Source organism: Salminus brasiliensis, chromosome 16, assembly GCF_030463535.1.
Source record: "Salminus brasiliensis chromosome 16, fSalBra1.hap2, whole genome shotgun sequence".
Taxonomy (NCBI): domain Eukaryota; kingdom Metazoa; phylum Chordata; class Actinopteri; order Characiformes; family Bryconidae; genus Salminus; species Salminus brasiliensis.
In genome coordinates, this window is record NC_132893.1 from 31,284,630 (window position 1) to 31,302,421 (window position 17,792).

Consider the following 17,792-nt stretch of genomic DNA (forward strand, 5'->3'; position numbering starts at 1 on the left):
GTGTGTGTGTGTGTGTGTGTGTGTGTGTGTGTGTGTGTGTGTGTTTGTCTATATGTAGGCGAGGGATGTAGCTGCACAGGAGTCAATTTGTATAAGAAGTGTTTTGAAAGGGGAAGCGAAAGTGGAGCACAAATGAGGAAAATGGGCTCTGCTGGGCCTCTAAGCAACCTGACCGTCCTGCCGTTTACACGAACAGATGTGTACACTGAACCAACCCAACACCAGATTCTTCTCCAGATCATTACTGATGTCTCTTAGTTAGTATGTGAATGAATAAATCCTAATTATATACGCATTGGATGTAAACCTGTGACCATCTCAGAACATCTGAATTCCCTGTTAATGCACCACTGTTGTAAACTCAGTCAGTTAGCTGCAGCATATTACAAATGGAAACTCCTGAGGTAAATAGAGGCCAACTGTTCCTGTTAGCCTGCTTAGCTAGACCTGGTGGAGGCAAGGTTATGGCGAATATTAATCGTGTATGTAATTTATTAGGGAAATACTATAAGTTCTCCCCAAACGGCGTGAAGCCAGGAGAGAAATACAGAGCTAGAGAGCACTCAGTTAAGCTAATGCTACTGTAAAAATATAAGTTATTGCCAAGCATTTCTATTGGTCTTCATGGAATATTAATATAATATAATTAATATAAATAGAATATAAAAAACAACTACCAGATTTACTAAAGGTGCATGTATTTGTTGCTGTGCTATGTACAATGAAATGTGTCCTCCGCATTTGACCCATCTGTGGTAGCAAACACACACACACACACACACACACACACTAGTGAACTAGGGACAGTGAGCGCGCACCCCCCCCGAGCGGTGGGCAGCAAACTCCAGCGCCCGGGAAGCAAAGGGGGAAGGCCCTTGCTCAAGGGCCCAATAGCGAAAGCTTGCTGAGCCCGGGGTATCGAACCCACAACCCTGTGATCAATAGCCTGGAGCTCTAACCGCTGAGCCACCACTGCCCACATTTGCCTACATTTGGGTGTAAATGCAGGCTGAAGTCTGTATAAGGAGAGTCAGAATGTGCAGTGTGTGAACTCAGACCAAGTCACCTGACCAGTCCTGATGGAAATGGTCATGTCTATGGTCAAGTCCGCTCTAACACACACACACCTTCACCCACCTTCACCACTGCTCCACTTTCCTCTCCTTTCTCTCCTACTACCTGCATTCATTTATCTTCCTTGTTATCCCTCTCTCCCCCTGTGCTGCCCCTGAGGAGCTGACCTCTAATCTGCTGGAAGCACCTCCCTCCATCTTAATTATTGGCAACACTCTTTATACACTCTTCCATAGTGTCCGTTTTCTCCCCGGAAGGCCATTCAGCATTTTTTTCCCCAAGCTGCTGCTGGATCATCAGGATGCATGCTAAGCTGTTCTGTGGTCAGGAGAGATGAGCTGGAAATATAATAAAACACAGCTCAAAAACAGCGGAATTCACTGATCAGAACTATCGGAGAATTGCATGGGTGTGGCCTAATATTCAAATGAGCACCTTTTGAATATAAGATTGATCGACTGCCAGCTTACTAGTTAAGCTGAGTAACACACAGTGTGGGGGTCAACCTTAAACTTGGTGTTGGACAGCTGTCTGTTTTATGACATTATTTATTTAGTAAATTATTTTTTTTTTACCCAGGATCCAAGATCTGCAGTTATGTCGGTACACAGTTACTTGAGTCAGAGTAAACCTATCGAGGTCCCAAATTGAACAAATCCATCAGTTTATTGGAATGTGTTGCTTGTGTGAATGGAAGTTTTGCTGCTGGGCTCTCTCTACAGTTAGGGAGTGTAATTCACTTTTACTCCACTGCAGTAAATACAAATCCCGCATTGATTGCCCTCTCATGGACAGCTGGCTGTGCGCATGCATTCATGGACAAGCTGAGATATACAGAAGCGTCATCTGAAGGTAGAGAACCATGTGGACTGAGGTGGTAGAGTAAATATGACTTTGCAATGTTAGGCAGTTCTGCAGAGAGGTCTTGTGCAGCTCCACCATAGTCCCTTAGTGCAGTAGCGGCGTTCCGGCCCGCAGTGGGAACGACACTGTCTCCATTCTCCCTGTTACGGTTGGTGTGTTAGCACGACTCCGAAGCTCCTTTTTAAAGGTACAGTTCTCTTGGCTTGTCCCAGCTTGGAAAGCCAGGCTTGGAGCATATGGTAACACCTCCCCCCCCCCTCCCCGGAGCAGAGAGGGTTAAGGTTCTTGCTCAGTCACCCAACAGTGGCAGGTTAGAGGACCTAGATGACCAGTGAACCACCTCTGTTTCTTTACTTTGTGTGTATGACAGCTAGTAGTTTAGATAAAGCCTACATAGGAAAACTGAAAGGGGATACATTCAGGCCCAGTAGTAGGCCTGTAGTATTTCGTAGGGCCCACTTTGTAGGGCCTATGTGAGTAGTGTGACCACCAGACCAACTTTAACCTAATTAGAAAGCAATTACAGATTTAGCTTCGTTAAGACACCAGTCCTAATGCTGCTAACAAATGAAAACAAATAGCCACCACAGATCCTTAGCAAGTTCTATCATGCTAATTAGTGGCCAGTGCCCTCTGTTCGTTATTAGCGGTGTTGGCATGATGGATTAAGCTGTAACAGCAGCTTGTACTCTGACTCTAAACTGCTGGTGGTGCAGTTTGGAGTCAGCGTGGTACAGGGGCTGCAGTTGAAGGCTGATTTCTGCTTTTGCATAGCCTGTGCAAGTGGCCTACGCCGCCGTGAGCGAGAATACGTGTGCATTTGTGTGTCTGTGTCGCTCTGCAAATACACCACCGAAGCACTAGATGGCAGTGGGGGTTATATGCCACTGGGTTGACTTCCTCGGCCAGCTACAAACGATGGCGGCTGAAACTGAGCGGATTGTATGTTGACGTTAGTAGCCGTTGCTAACAAATGACAGGGCGGGTACGACGTAGGGTCCTCGGCAATGATCGATGCTGGAGCATAAATTGGTCGGAGCCCTTAAATGATAAAAATATTGTATAAATACAGTGTTTTAATTGTAATGATGGATTTGGCGTGCTGAAAAATGTATATGCCGTTAAAGCTGGAACAGTAGGTGTGGTTCTGGTACTGACCCACAGGGCACAGGACAGCTCTCAGACTTGTACTGACCTCTGAGGGGACGTTGGACAGACGAGAATTTGGAAGCAGACATAATCCTAAGTCTTCATTAATCACTTATATTGTGTGTATGTGTGTTTGTGTGTGTGTGTGTGTGTGTGTATATATATATATATATATATATATATATATATATATATATATATATATATATATATAATATAATATAATATAATATAATATATAGTGTCACGCTCTCTTTCTCTCATATGTAAATTATTTTATTTATATATATATATATATATATAACTTAACTGATGCATTAAAGTAGAATTTAAACAAATGTTTATTTTATGCTCTTTAATTGAATTAATTAGTTTATTTAAACTGACTTTGTTTATTTGTTTTAAATGTGATTAGGCACTCAATTTATTCTATTAAATATTTTAATTATTTACATTTTATTTAAAATATTTATTTAAATTAAAGTAGACAAACATTTTTTTAATTTTACTATTTATATTTAAATATTATATATATTATTTAAATATTTTATTATATTTTTACATTTGATTATATAGACATTTTATTTAAAACAATTTTTTTAAAATATATTTAAACTGGATTATTTAAATTATTATGGACTGTTTAAATTAGACTATTTGCATTTTATTTATATACTTTATTTAAATAATGCATTCTTATATTTTATGTACTTTCCTAAAATACTCTTACATTTTATTTAAAATGAGCTATTTTTTTTATTATTTAAAATAGTGTTAAATTCGACTTTATTTCAATTGTTTCATTAAAAAAGAAAAATCTCCCCCTTCCTTCCACTTGCATCCTCTTTCGTGGGGAAAATCTAACCCACTCTGGCGTTGAAGTGAAGTAGCTGTTAGTGTGTTTATTTTTTTATTATTATTTTTTTGAGATTTGACACGTTCATGAGATTAGATTTTTTGGCATTTGGCATTCAGCTCTTTAGGAACCTGCGTTCCAGACTTCCACAGTAGTTCCACAGACTTCCACAGTGCTCTGATAACATCCTGTTACTGATTTAATAACGCTCTGATGCAGAATCACTCTCAGAAACCTCTACGTGCTGCTGAGCAGTAATGTACCATTAATAATGATGGAAAATGAGTCTTTAGGAAAGCCCTTATTCTGTGTGTGTGTGGGGGGGGGTATTTTGCCATTTATAAGTTCATAACCCAAAGTGTTAAAATAGAAGGAAGGCAAACACTCGGATCCAGATGGAGGTTTGAGTATTCCCGGCCGTCAGACAATCCGAGTCGGACACAGCTGTTAAAAATACACCACACATGAATGAAGCCACTGATCTGCAGAAATGGGGCATAAATTAGGCCTGTTTTTGTGGAGTTTGTCCGGTTTTAAAGCTGCAGGAATAGCAGGACTGTTTATTCGTCAGTCTGGGCTCAGCCTTTGTGGGAGCAGCTGCTGGGTTGCCGTGAGTAAGATTCATTAAAGGAGGGCTTCCAATAAACAGAGCGCAGAGGGGTGTGTGCCACTGATCTGGCAACCTGTGTGTAATGAGGAGGCAGCCAGGCCCGTCCCTGCAGGCGGCAGCAACCGAGAGACGCAGTCTGAGAGCTGAGAGCGGCACAATTAATCACATTAAAACACAATCCCGAGCAGAGCAATACGCGTCGAACCAACAGCAGGACTTTAACTCATTTAAACCACAACACCGCCTTCCCCGTGGCAGACTAGGGTTCAATTCCCCAGCTGGACAAACCACCACTCTAATAATAAGAGTCCTTGGACAAAACTCCTAACACTGCGCTCTCCTACCTGTGTAACAGGTGTCTCACTCCCTCTGGATGAGAGCGTCGGCCCACTGCTGTAGATGCAAGTGGTCGATCATTTTCCGAGCAGATGAGTAGATGAATGATGAGGCTGTAAGAGCTTGACTTACACTGGAGTTCAGGGGTGCCGCCTGCCTCACTGTTCTGATGTGGTGGTCAGCAGCTCAGTTCTAGCGCTGCAGGAAACAGCAACACAAGAACCAAAACAACAAGAACAAAAGGGCGAGAACAAAAACAACAAGAGCATGAAGAACAAGAAGCACTTAAACCTCAAGAACAAGTGCAAGAACATCTAGAACAAAAGGGTGAGAACAAAAACAAATGAGCATCTAGAACATCTAGAGCAAGAACATCTAGAACAAGATGCCAGAGACCTTTCAAAGAAAGAGCAAGAACATCTAGAACGAAAGGGTGAGAACAAAAACAAAAACATCTAGAAGTGCTAGAAGCATCTAGAACAAGATGCCAGAGACCTTCCAAAGAAAGAGCAAGAACAAGAATACAAATGAGCATCTGAACAAGAATTAAAAACAAAAATAACAAGAAGTGTTCAGGGGTGCCGCCTGCCTCACTGTTCTGATGTGGTGGTCTGACGTGTTCCAGGAGCTCAGTTCTAGTGCTGCAGAAAACAGCAACACAAGAACCAAGCCAACAAGAACATCCAGAACAAGAACTAAAACAACAAGAGCATGAAAAACAAGAAGCGCCTAAACCTCATAAACCAGTGCGAGAACATCTAGAACAAAAGAGAAAGAACAAAAACAAATGAGCATCTAGAACATCTAGATCGAGAACATCTAGAACAAGATGCCAGAGACCTTCCAAAGAAAGAGCAAGAACATCTAGAACAAAAGGGCGAGAACAAAAACAAATGAGCATCTAGAACATCTAGATCGAGAACATCTAGAACAAGATGCCAGAGACCTTCCAAAGAAAGAGCAAGAACATCTAGAACAAAAGGGCGAGAACAAAAACAAATGAGCATCTAGAACATCTAGAGCAAGATGCCAGAGACCTTCCAAGAGAGGTCCAAAGAAGGAGCAAGAAAAAGAAGCATGCAAATAAGCATCTAGAACAAAAGCAAGAACATCTAAAACAAGAATAAAAAAACAAAACAAAAGAACAAGGGCAAACAAGAATATCTAGAACAAAAGAGCAAGAACAAAAACAGATGTGCATCTAGAACATCTAGAGCAAGATACTGGAGATCTTCCAAAAGTGGTCCAAAGAAGGAGCAAGAACAAGAATAATAAGAACAAGAACAATAATAGAACAAGAAGTGCAAAGATGACAAGAACATCTAGAACAAGAGAAAGAACTAAAACAACAAGAGCATAAAGAACAAGAATATCTAGAACAACTGCAAAGACAAAACCAAAATCTAGAACAAGAGCAATAACAAATAAACATCTAGAACATCGAGCAAAGCAACAAGACCAGCAAGAAGGCACAAGAACATCTAGAACAAAAGAGCAGGAACAAAAAAATCTAGGACCTCTAGAACAAGAGCAAGAATAAAAAAACAAAAAAAATGAACAAGAGCAAAGACAACATGATCAAAAGACCAAGAACATCTAGAACAAGATTTCAGAGATCTTCCGAAAGTGGTCCAAGACGGAGCAGGGATAAGAAGAATATAAATGAGCAGCGAGAACAAAATGAGCAAGACCTTCAGGAAGAAGAGCTGGAGTATGTAGAAGGAGACGGGGAACAGGAGGAGCTGGCAGTGGGAGACTGTGGTGGTTTAGGAGAAGATCTGAGGGGGCGATTTTCTCATTTTCTGGTTTTATCAAGAGCCAGAAGAAGCTCACCTCTCCTCTCTTCCCTGGGTCTGTTTCTTCCTCTCACTCTGTCTTTGAACACGGTTAGTAGGCTGTTTAAGAATACCTGCTTAAAGAAGTGTGTGTGATAGAAGTGTGTGTTTCAGCGTGAGGGCGCGCACACACGCACACACACACACACACACAGTCAGGTTAAACACGGCCCTCCTCCACACCGCCCATGCTAATGACTGCTGTGCTGTAGCTGCATGCTGAAGAACACCACTGAGCCAAAACCCCTCAGATCTGGAGGATACTGAAGTTTTGAGTTAGAAATGTTACAATTAAGCAACAAAAGACAATTTCATTAATTTTAAAAAATGTCATCCGTTTTAGTTAAAAAAAAAAAAAAAAAGTTTTGGGACACCTGCTTATTCATTGTGCCTTCCGAAATCCCCCTCATCCCCAAAAAAGTATTGGATGGGACACCAACCATTGTTCCAGAGAACACAGTTCTTCCACTGCTCCACAGCTCAATGCTGGGGGGCTTTATACCCCCCCCCCCCAGCTCACACCTGGCATTAGGCAGCATTGTGCCAATAGGTTGATGAGAGAGTCCTATTCTATTGGTAGTACTTCTCTACAGGGACTAGACCAGCTGTGTGTTTGTGCATTTTTCACATCTGTGTCAGCAGTGGGTGCAATGCATTCAGTAGAACAGGTGTCCACAAACATTTGGACATTGCAGGTCATTTGAGCAGCACTACCCTACTCTGTTCACTCCTGTCATTAATATGCGAAGTACGTGTGTGTGTGTGTGTGTGTGTGTGTGTGTGTGTGTGAGAGAGAGAGAGAGGGTGATCTAAAGATGGTCCCCTGGAGCTCAGTGGGATGATGGCTCACCATCTGCTCTCGGTCATTTACATGCCCTCTGTTCAGTCCACTGCAGGCTCACATCTAATGAGCTCCAGAGCAAAGCGCAAAGAGGCCGGAGAGAAGGAGAACAAGGGCGAGAATTCGACCCAGACTGATAAAGAGGGAGAGAGTTCTTGAAGGTGAAGTGTTGGAAGCAAGAAAACTCTGGGAAATCTGGGTCAGTTTGACCAGACCCAAACTGTGATTGGTAGATGACTGGGTCAGAACATCTCCAAAACATCAGGCAGGTATGCGGTGGTCAGTACCTACCACAAGCGGTCCAAGGAAGGACAACCAGTGAACCAGTGACCGGGCCATGGAGGCCCCACCTCACACCCTTCAGGACTTTAAGGATCTGCTGCTAACGTCTTGGCGCCAGATACCTTCCAAAAGTGGTCCAAAGAAAGATCGCCGGTGAACCAGCGACAGGGCCAGACCATGGGCACCCAAAGCTCATTGATGTGGTCCGTGAGGCCCCACCTCACTACATAGAGGACTTGAAGGATCCGCCGCTAATGTCTTGGTCTGGCAGATTCCACAGGACGCCTTCGGAGGTCTTGGAAGTCCATGCCTCGATGAGTCAGAGATATTTTAGTGGCACGCAGAGGACCTACACAATATTAAGCAGATGGCTGATCAGCTGGACCTGCCAGTCCAGGGGATCAAACCAATTACCACCCAGTCCCAAGCCTGCTTCTCTTACTTTCAGGCTCACAGCTAATAAACAGAAATATGTGATAATACAACTTTAATCATATTGTATAGAGAGAGACTTTTAACCTGTCCACTAGATTACTGGTCCTCAACTGAGTCCTTTTGGGCCTGCAGAAGGTCCCAATACATTACAGACAACTGTCTGTGTTTGACACCGGTATTTTACACTGGATCGAGACCACAAAAATCCCCAAGAGGGACACATGTCTGCAGAAGGAAGTATAAGACCCATATTTTAGGCGTAGTAGAGAACGCTGCATTAATCATAAATATGTGATCTGAATAGCTGGTGTGTTTAAGGCAGTCAGCCTTCAGCTTGTCTGAGCAGATGTGTTTGGTCAGCCAGGTTTGGCACTGTCCCCACCACCAAGGAAAAATCCACAAAACCCCAGATGGCCCAGCTTTCACGTTTTCTTTCAGTCGCTGCAGAAAAGACTGCGGGTTAATGCTGGCAGCTGTCACGGAAAAGCAGGCTTTATCTAAGGATGGTCTGTTTAGGAGTGTTTTAAGGTTTTACGGTAATGTTTAATGCCTTCATTGTCCTTTTACACCACTGCACTGTGTCCCTGGCAGCTCAGGTCATGAGCTCGGGTTCCTTCAGGGACAGATTTCAGACGGTTTTGTGGACGCTGGGTTTATTTTGAATTAAACAAAAAAAAAAGAAGCTTCACATTTGCTTCTATACGTTTTTGGTTTTTGGGTGCATCCCCATCGGTTCCATGGGTGCATCCATGGGTGCTTCGCTTTTGGTTTTTATGGGTGTGTCCCCACCGGTTCCATGGATGCTTTGCTTTTAGTTCCAAAGGCATTTTTATGAGCGCTTCACCACTGGTTCCATGAGTGCCTCACTTTTGGTTTCATTGGTGCATCCATAGGTGCTTTACCACCGGCTCCATGGGTGCTTCACCACTGATTTCCGTGGGTGCGTCCCTATCTGTTCCATGGTTGCCTCGCTTTTGGTTTTATGTCTACCTCCATAGATGCTTCACTTAGGGTCCTATGAAGAACCATGTTAATTGAGATTAAGTGTGACGAACTTATAAGGTAAAGTTCTGAAGCCTTACTTGATATAAAGGTTCCTTACAAAGTTAAAGGTTCTTCAACTCCCTCATCTGTTACAAACCTGCTTCTTTATGGAATCAAAACGGCATTTCATAAATGGACTTGTAGGGCATTCTCAGGCACTGTTACTTTGAACTGTGTAACCACCTTCCTCATGTTCTTGCACCCTACTGGTTCTTAAATTTTTTTTTAATTATTTATTTATTTTATTTTTGGGGACCAAAATATAAAATATTAATGCTGTATATTAAAATGTCCTGAAATCTGTGCACTGGAACCGCAGCCTTGAGATTGATGCATTTATGCACACCCCTGGAGAACAGCCAGGTTGGACCCACAGATGGATTAGGCGACAGTCTGATGTCCTAGCCACAGAGGCTTGTGCTCACCTCCACTCGCACAGCTTATTCTGGTGCACAGCGTCGGTTGAGGTTGAAATGCAACAATATTTCTGGTGAAATGACGTCAGGGTGTAATGGGATTAGGCCAGATGAAGCAGGATTAGCGGAGTCAGCCTCAGTATTTGGACCACAAATTATGATTATTGCGATCACTGTAAACGATTTCACTAAGTACTGAGGGGCTGAAGTCATGGAGCAGGGAGGACTTTGAGTGAGTGTGTGTTGGGTTCTGTCTGTTCTCTCTCTCTCTGTGTGTGTGTGTGTGTGTGTGTGTGTGTGTGTGTGTGTGTGTGTGTGTGTGTGTGTGTACATACACACTGGGCTTTACCAATGGGACACACAGCAGCAGGATTAGCATCCTGATAAAGGGGCACTGCTTAATTGAACCCTGTGTGTGTTTTGGGTTTTTTTTTTTCCTTGTATTGTGTATTTTGAACAATGGCATATCAGTGAAGCTGCTCTCCTCCCAGATTATGAAATATGAATAGCTCACTCACTTGCTCGCTCTGCATGGCCACACAAGGATGACCTGCATCCCACTTTGAGAGATTTGTGTTTTTCTACATGTTCAGGACAAACGTACATTAGCAAAAATGGAAAAAGGACAAGATGACCTCTCAGCAGAATGACCCTCACTTTAAAACATGAGGTTTAGGCTTAAACATGGCTTATTACATATTGCACATTTATGTGCAGCTGCTAGAGGAAATGACATGCACAGTACATATCTGGCCTGTTGCTGCTGCTGCTGCTGGTTCTGCATGTGAGTGTGACAGTTCACTCTTCATGATTCCTGACGTCTCAGACCACGTTTACACCTGGTCACACCCGGTGATTTTGAACCGTACACCAAGCATTAATGTGTACTTACTAGGCCTGAGCAGTATGACCATCATCCTCCTCCTAATAAATTACACTCTGTTGTGTTGGCCTGCCTGTCCTGTTTAATCGGATTTAGTGCAGCGTGTGGAATACTGAATAAAAATCATGTTCCCGTATTTTCTAAATGTATTGTTTAAATACAAAAAGTATTCATTTAGAAAAATTAATTTTGTGAAATGACAGATATTGCAAAAAATATTGTGGTTATATATTTGACATTTTGCATATTGGGTTAAAAGTCAATTGCATTTATACTTATTTTTGTTTATTTTATTTTATTTATTTTATTTATTATTTATTTATTTATATCTGTTAAAATATGAGCGTGCATGACCCCGCATTCTGACAGGGTATTAAGAACCAATATGTATTGTGTGTGTGTGTGTGTGTGTGTCTGTATAATACAGTCTCTCTAATCCAGAAGCAGAGGTAAAATTAGGTTGTGTTGGGTCAGAAAGAGAGAGAGAGGCGGGGCGGTGATGCCTCTTTCTGCCTCTGCTACATGGCGGATTTAGTTTTTCAGGTTAAGTCCTGCTGTGCAGAAAGAGCGCATCAGAGCATCAGAGATAATGGAAAAAAACAAACGTGCTTTGCTGACTGGATGGAAAAAACGCAGTGTTCTCATTATCTCTCTCTCTCTCTCTCTCTCTCTCTCTCTCTCTCTCTCTCTATCTCTATCTCACAGGATTTGGAGGTGTACGGTGCAGCGGGGGGGCTGAGAGGCAAGCGCATGAGGAGGGGGTATCCAGAGACCCCTGTCCCCACACACAGCGCTTGCATACACGCACACGCAACGTAGCCAAAGGGAGACACACCCACCAGCCCGCCAGCAGCCATGGTACAGTGCTTTTGTGTCTGTGTTTTTGTCGCGTGAGCATGAACATGTGTGGTCTGACATTTCTATTGCTTAGTGTGTGTGTGCGTGTGTGTGGGGGGGGGTGTCTGTTCTGTTTAGCAGGTGGAAAGTCTGGGTGATGTAGTAATCATTTACTCCTGTGATATGAAATGAGCAAGGCTGTCCAGATTTACCTGTTAATTAACAATTAATTACCCAGCGGGATTAACGATTCTCTCTCAGCAATAAGTGAGATTTTACTATAGAAGCTCCAGATCTCATCAGAACAGATGCAGGTGAACATAAATCCAGTAAAAAAAAGAGCGAAAGTTTCTCATTCTGAAGAAAGTAGTGAGATCTTGTCGGTGAGCTAGTCTGAAGAACAGAGCTCGGTTCCTCCAGGTTTCTCCTGGACGCCCCCTCCCCAGTCCAGCCAGCACAGCGTGGAGGATGTGTTCAACTCCATCAGCAGCAGCAGCAGCAGCAGCAGCTCACCTGATTTACCATCATTAAGCCCTGATTTACCACCAAACCAGGTGTTGATCTGAGGAGAACTCTAAATAACACTAGACTCCATGAGAGAGGAGAACTTTGGAGATGTTCTGATGATGAACACAGTGATGGAGAACCACCACCACTAGTTAGTTGGTGATGTGATCTCACCATACACCACTCAGCCAAAACATTAACACCACTGAAAGGTGACGTAAAAGACATTGATTATCTGCATCTATAGTGGCTGATCTGTACAGTATCCACCGAAAGTGCAACCGAGAACCAGCTCATGGGCACCTAAGGCTCATTGATGCAATCCATGGAGGCCTCGCCTCACAACTTACAGGACTTAAAGGATCAGCTAGGTCGTGTGAAGTTTATGCCTCGACGGGTCGGATCTGTTGTCTCAGCACATAACAACTAATGAAACTGTATAGCCATTGAATTTGCTCTGCCAAATGGCAAGTGTCTTCCTGCACATGTCTTGAGTTTAAAGGTAATGGTCCTTCATAGTGAAATGGTGGTAAATCTGAAAGAATTGGCTTTCTTGGGGGGGGCTGTTTTGTCTTCCAGCACCCTTTATGTGTCCCTCCACTATGAATGGGTTTTTAAAAGATGTGTTGGGCTGGGCGACACTGTAAAAAATACTGTATCAGGATATTTAAAGACATTTTTCACAATACACAATAATTATCAAGTAGTAATCACAGACTAAATACATCAGTAGCGTAAGAGTCTTAGAAACCGCTACTCAGAGACTCTTCCATACTGAATACAGGGATTCTTATTCATCATCTTCTGCACTTCTTCTCATTAAACCAGTCTAATCACACTGTTTCTGTACTAAGCACTGACGACATCCTCAATATGCTTAGAAAAGCATAACAGAATTTATCACAATACAATAAAATATGGTTATATTGCCCAGCTCTAGCTACAACTAAATTATTAAAATCATACATCAGTGCGTTAGACATCTTTCTTAGGGGTAGGTTGATTGCACTTCCTCCCCAGTCTTAGTGTTGATGTTGGTCAACACAGGCGTCTGTTAGCTGTTGTATAGGAGCTGAGTAGCCGCGCTTTACGCCGAGCGTGCTGACTAAGTAGCGATGCTGCGTCAGCGGCAGTTGGAAAAGAGGCTGTGGCTGACTACACATGTGTCAGAGGAGATGTTCTAGTCTTCACCCTCCTAGTGTTGGAGGCATTGCTAGTTATTGGGCGAATTCAGGGATTAGACCGTCCTGCAGTGTCTTAACCAAAAATATTTCAGAAAGGCTCATCTCTGGTTGGCCTGGATGCTCACAAATGCAAACATCCAGTGAATAGAGACTCTACGGCTCTAGACTTTCCCCCAACCTAATAGCGATAGCCTCAACTCCAGAGCCAGACACAGAGACAGGAGTGTTCAGTCAGAGTGAGATGTCAAGCTCACCTGGTGAGGCAACGTCCAGGAGTGAGAAGGACAGCAAGAGGCAACGCGAGAGTGTGTGGAGAGAGATGAAGAGGGACAGAAGGCGGGAGAGCGAGAGCGAAAGAGATGAGGGTTTGATGAATGGCTCCGAGCTCCAGTGCAGGGAGCGGGGTCTCGGGGGAGTGTGAGGGCTGTGCAGTTTGAATTATTAAAGGCTCAGGGAGGAGGAGGAGGAGGCTTCATAAATAACCCAGCAGCGCAATCAGCACACCACTAGCAACACCGATAATGCTAAAGCCCAGCAGCCGCCCGGCAAGGGTCACCTTGGGCTCATCTGGATCACGTACATAGAGATGCACTCACACAGACATGCTTGTTTTTAAATCAGTGTGAGGACTTTGAAGTAAATTGTCACTTTTTTGGCCTTTTTAACAGCTGAAGACTTTAAAATACTTAGAAATCCATAACATTTATTAGACGTTGATGTAAAAAGATTTTATTCAGTGGTTTTGGAGCATTTCTATTGGTCAGATTTATTTCATGGCAAAAATTTTTTTGTATGATTGCTACACTAAGATATCCCTAGATCTTCCACCAGCAACTGTAAGCAGTATTATTGAACAGTGGAAGCGTTTAGGAGCCACAGAAACCAAATGTCAGACCACGTAAAGCTACAGAGTGGGCCAAGTCAGGGCAGAGTGCTGAGCTCAGAGCATAGTCATCCTGGAGGAGAGTAAGGAACAGGGAAACGAGCTGGAAAGGGGGGCAAACTCCATATTAATGCTTATAGGTTTAGAATCATAGTTGTCCCAATTTTTGCCCTGTGTATGTGTGCATGTATTATCCTATTTTTGTTGGAGTAACTGCCTCTACTCTCCAGGGAAGGCTTATTACTAGATTTTGGAGCAATGCTGTGAGGCCACGCCAGCATGGTGCCAGTAGGTTCATCTGTTTATCTGTGTTTAGAGAGTCCTATTCTATTGGCAGTACGTTTCTACAGTGAGTAGACAAGCTGTGCATCAATGGGTGCAACCTAAAGTAGCTGATTTCATACATTAGAGGGGGTGTCCACAAACATTTGGACACTGCATAGCTTTTAGTGAAATCCCATATATCCAATATTGTGTTATGATATAATTGAAAATGTCTCTCTCTCTCTCTCGCTCTCTCTTGCGCTCTCTCACTCTCTCGCTCGCTCGCTCGCTCTCTCTCTCTCTCTCGCTCTCGCTCTCGTGTCTATATCTTTATTGATTTATTGTTGAAAGAATGAGGTGACCTTCCTAGCTTCGCTCTGCTTCTTTTTGAACTCCGGTCGAAGTGGCAGGAAGAGCAAATACGCACACGCGCACACACACACACACACACACACACACACACACACACACACACACACACACACACACACACACACACACATTTGGGCCGGAGTCAAGCCTGACTCGTGTCCTTGCCAACTATAAGGCTTAATAGCCGGTCATAAAGATTAATATTGGACATGGGAGAGCAGCACAGGCTTGGACAGAATGGATGGATTGAGATCACACACAGAACAATGCATGCTGGGTATTGTAGGATTTTTCTGGCTCGCTGTGCTTTAGTGGCAGGCATTCAGAATTTGAACAATGCTCATTGTTGAGGCAGCTATTGTGCGGAGGTGTATTATGGGCTTACAATGTGTTTACTGCATTTCAACTCTCAGGGAGTTGGAAATACAATCGCGTGTGTGTGTGTGTGTGTGAGTGTGAGTGAATGTTTAATGCAGTCTGCTGCACGCCTTTGTCCCTGGAGGCTCAGTCACACTTTCAGCTGCTCTGCTTGCTGCTGACACACACACTCACACACTTGGTATGTGAATATGCACATACACTTGCTAATCATGGAATCTGGAGAGCGCTGATGGTGGTTCACATTTATGGCATTTAACACACCCCCCGCCCAGAGCCACTTACAGGAGTGCTTAGTGTGAAACAGGCTGGAGTTCAAGAATACTTCCAAACTTGGACACTACAAAAGTCTCTTAGTTCTACAAAAATCAGTACAAATACACTATGTCCAAATGTTGGTGGACACCCCTTCTGCTTTAGGTTGCAACCATTGCTGGCACAGATGTGCACACACAGCTTGTCTAGTACCTGTGGAGAAGTATCGCCAATAGAATAGGACACTCTGGAGTGGATAAACATATTAATCTTTTGCCACCATGACCGGTGCCAGTCCTGGGTGTAGAGGGGTAGCAGACCCCCCAGCATTTAGCTGTGGCGCAGTGGGAGAACTGTGTTCTCTGGAATTATGGTGCTTTTGAGAAGAGTGTGGGGACAAGAGTGTCAGAGCAAATGGGTTCCACCGTCTTGGTACAAGGACAGAAGTCTAGATGCTCGTTTTGCTGGATGTAGGGTCAGGCCAAGCCATACTTCTTAGATCTTGGGACGGATTGAGTTTTGAACATGGCCTTCAGGTTTGGTCCATTTGGGACTTTCCAGTGTTTTAAATTTGATTGGCAGCTACAGGAAACCAGTGAAGACAATTCTGTAAAGTCGTTACGTAGCTGAAGCAGATTGTCAGTGGCAGGAGCCTTGTGGCATGTATGGGAAGACCAGTCAGGAGAGAGTTCCAGGGAGTTCTCGAAGAAGATTGCGGTTTTGAAGGCAGACTGTTCTGGGAGAAGGTCCTTAGCCATCGTCTTGAACAATGTGGATGGGATGAGGTCTAGAACCTGTAGAACCTCATTTGGCAGATCTTGTTGACCACCTTCTCAGGGAAGGTGGTGAAATCCTCCAGGAAAGGGAATTGCTCACAGTCTGACAGGGGAGAATATGCTCAACAGCTTGTGTAGATTAGATTCTGATGCCTTCAGCGTCTCTTTACAGAAGGATGATTTTCGCCGCATTAAGAACCTGAAAAGATCAGAGAAGTCGAGAGGAGTTACTGTCAGAGCCAAAGCTGGGACAGGTCTGCAGAGGATCAAGGCTAGTAGTTTGCCTGCTCTGTGCGTTTGAGGAGACTGGGTCAAGGTGAGAGCCAACGATGACGACAATGAGGAAAGGCAAGATGACTGAAGGAGAGTAAGGAACAGGGAAACGACTCTGCAGGACGTCCAGCTTGGGAAGGAAGTTTCCCAAAGTACTTGGACGGCACTAAATTACAACAATATGGAGTCTAGTGAGGAATGGTGCTGTATCAGCATGGTATTCTATAGAAGAAATGTCAGGATCTGAGAGAGTGGCGTGAAACAGCATCCTTAAGACCTGTCTAGCCAACCTTGCCAATCAATTGCAGAGCTGGAGTTGAAGGGTTTTCAGGAGTGATTCTAATCTCTGTTGGAGGCAGAAGCAGGGCTTGCCTCCTGTGCTCCAGACTGACGCGTCCTACAAGTCTGCAGCGTTATATGACCTACACTTGCAGAGCGGTAGGTTGCTGTGTTGTGTCCAGTATATTTACTAAGAGCTCTTGCACACCCTCAGACCCGCTGTCTGTGTTTTTCCAGTGCGCTCAGAACACACGCAGGCCAGAGACAGGAAGCCACTCAGTTGTGGTCAGTTATCTGTGTCTTGTCAGGATGACGTATGGGACAGCTTACCTGCAGAGCTCTTCAGCTGAGTGCTCTGACTGGAAAGATCTTTCAATTGGGAAAGTGTAATCAATTCCTGCATCGCTTTAACACCCGCCCGACACACACACTCACACACTCGCAGTGTTTATCTAATGAAGCCGACGGACCGCACAGGAGCCGTAAATGCAGAGCCTGATTTATGTGTGATGCTAAAATGTGGCTTAATTTAATTACTGCCTGCTGACCTTTGAGTCATGAGCAGCAGTAGATGATGCTAGTTACATTTAATAAAACCGAAATGAAGGAAAATTGATGGGATTTAGAGTGATGTGCTTTTTGGAGAAGGCTGATGTAGTTCTGGGCAAAACTCTAGCCTACAAGGACTTAGACTATATGGACAAAAGTATTGGGACACCTGCTCATTCATTGTTTCTTCTGAAATCAAGGGTATTAAAGTTTATCCTGCTTTTTGTTGGAGTCCAGGGAAGAAGGCTTTCTACTAGATTCTGGGGGAGCATTGCTGTGAGGATCTGATTGCATTCAACGACAAGAGCCTTAGTGAGGTCAGGATGTGTGATTATCACCACCCCACCTCATCCCCAGCTCCCCAACACCTTCTTCTAACGAAATTCATTCAGCTACTTTAAGTTGCACTCATTGCTGACACAGATGTGCAAATGCACACACTCCCAAACACAGCTTGAGAAGTACTGCCAATAGAATAGGACTCTCCGGAGCAGATAGACATGAACCTACTGGCACCATGCTGCCTAATGCCAGGCGTGGCTAGAGGGGTATAAAGCCCCCCAGCATTGAGCTGTGGAGCAGTGGAAGAACTGTGATCTCTGGAATGATG

General features: G+C 43.8%; 1 protein-coding gene across 3 annotated transcripts in view; it reads left to right on the plus strand.

Annotated features, from left to right (window-relative positions):
* Nucleotides 1-17,792, plus strand: part of strbp (spermatid perinuclear RNA binding protein) — a 116,163-nt gene that overhangs the window by 56,491 nt on the left and 41,880 nt on the right. For all 3 annotated transcript variants that reach the window (XM_072658125.1, XM_072658124.1, XM_072658126.1), the window contains exon 3: nt 11,331-11,483. In XM_072658125.1, the coding sequence (XP_072514226.1) occupies nt 11,481-11,483 (3 nt within the window). In that variant the 5' untranslated portion in view covers nt 11,331-11,480. The remainder of the gene's footprint in view (nt 1-11,330; nt 11,484-17,792) is intronic.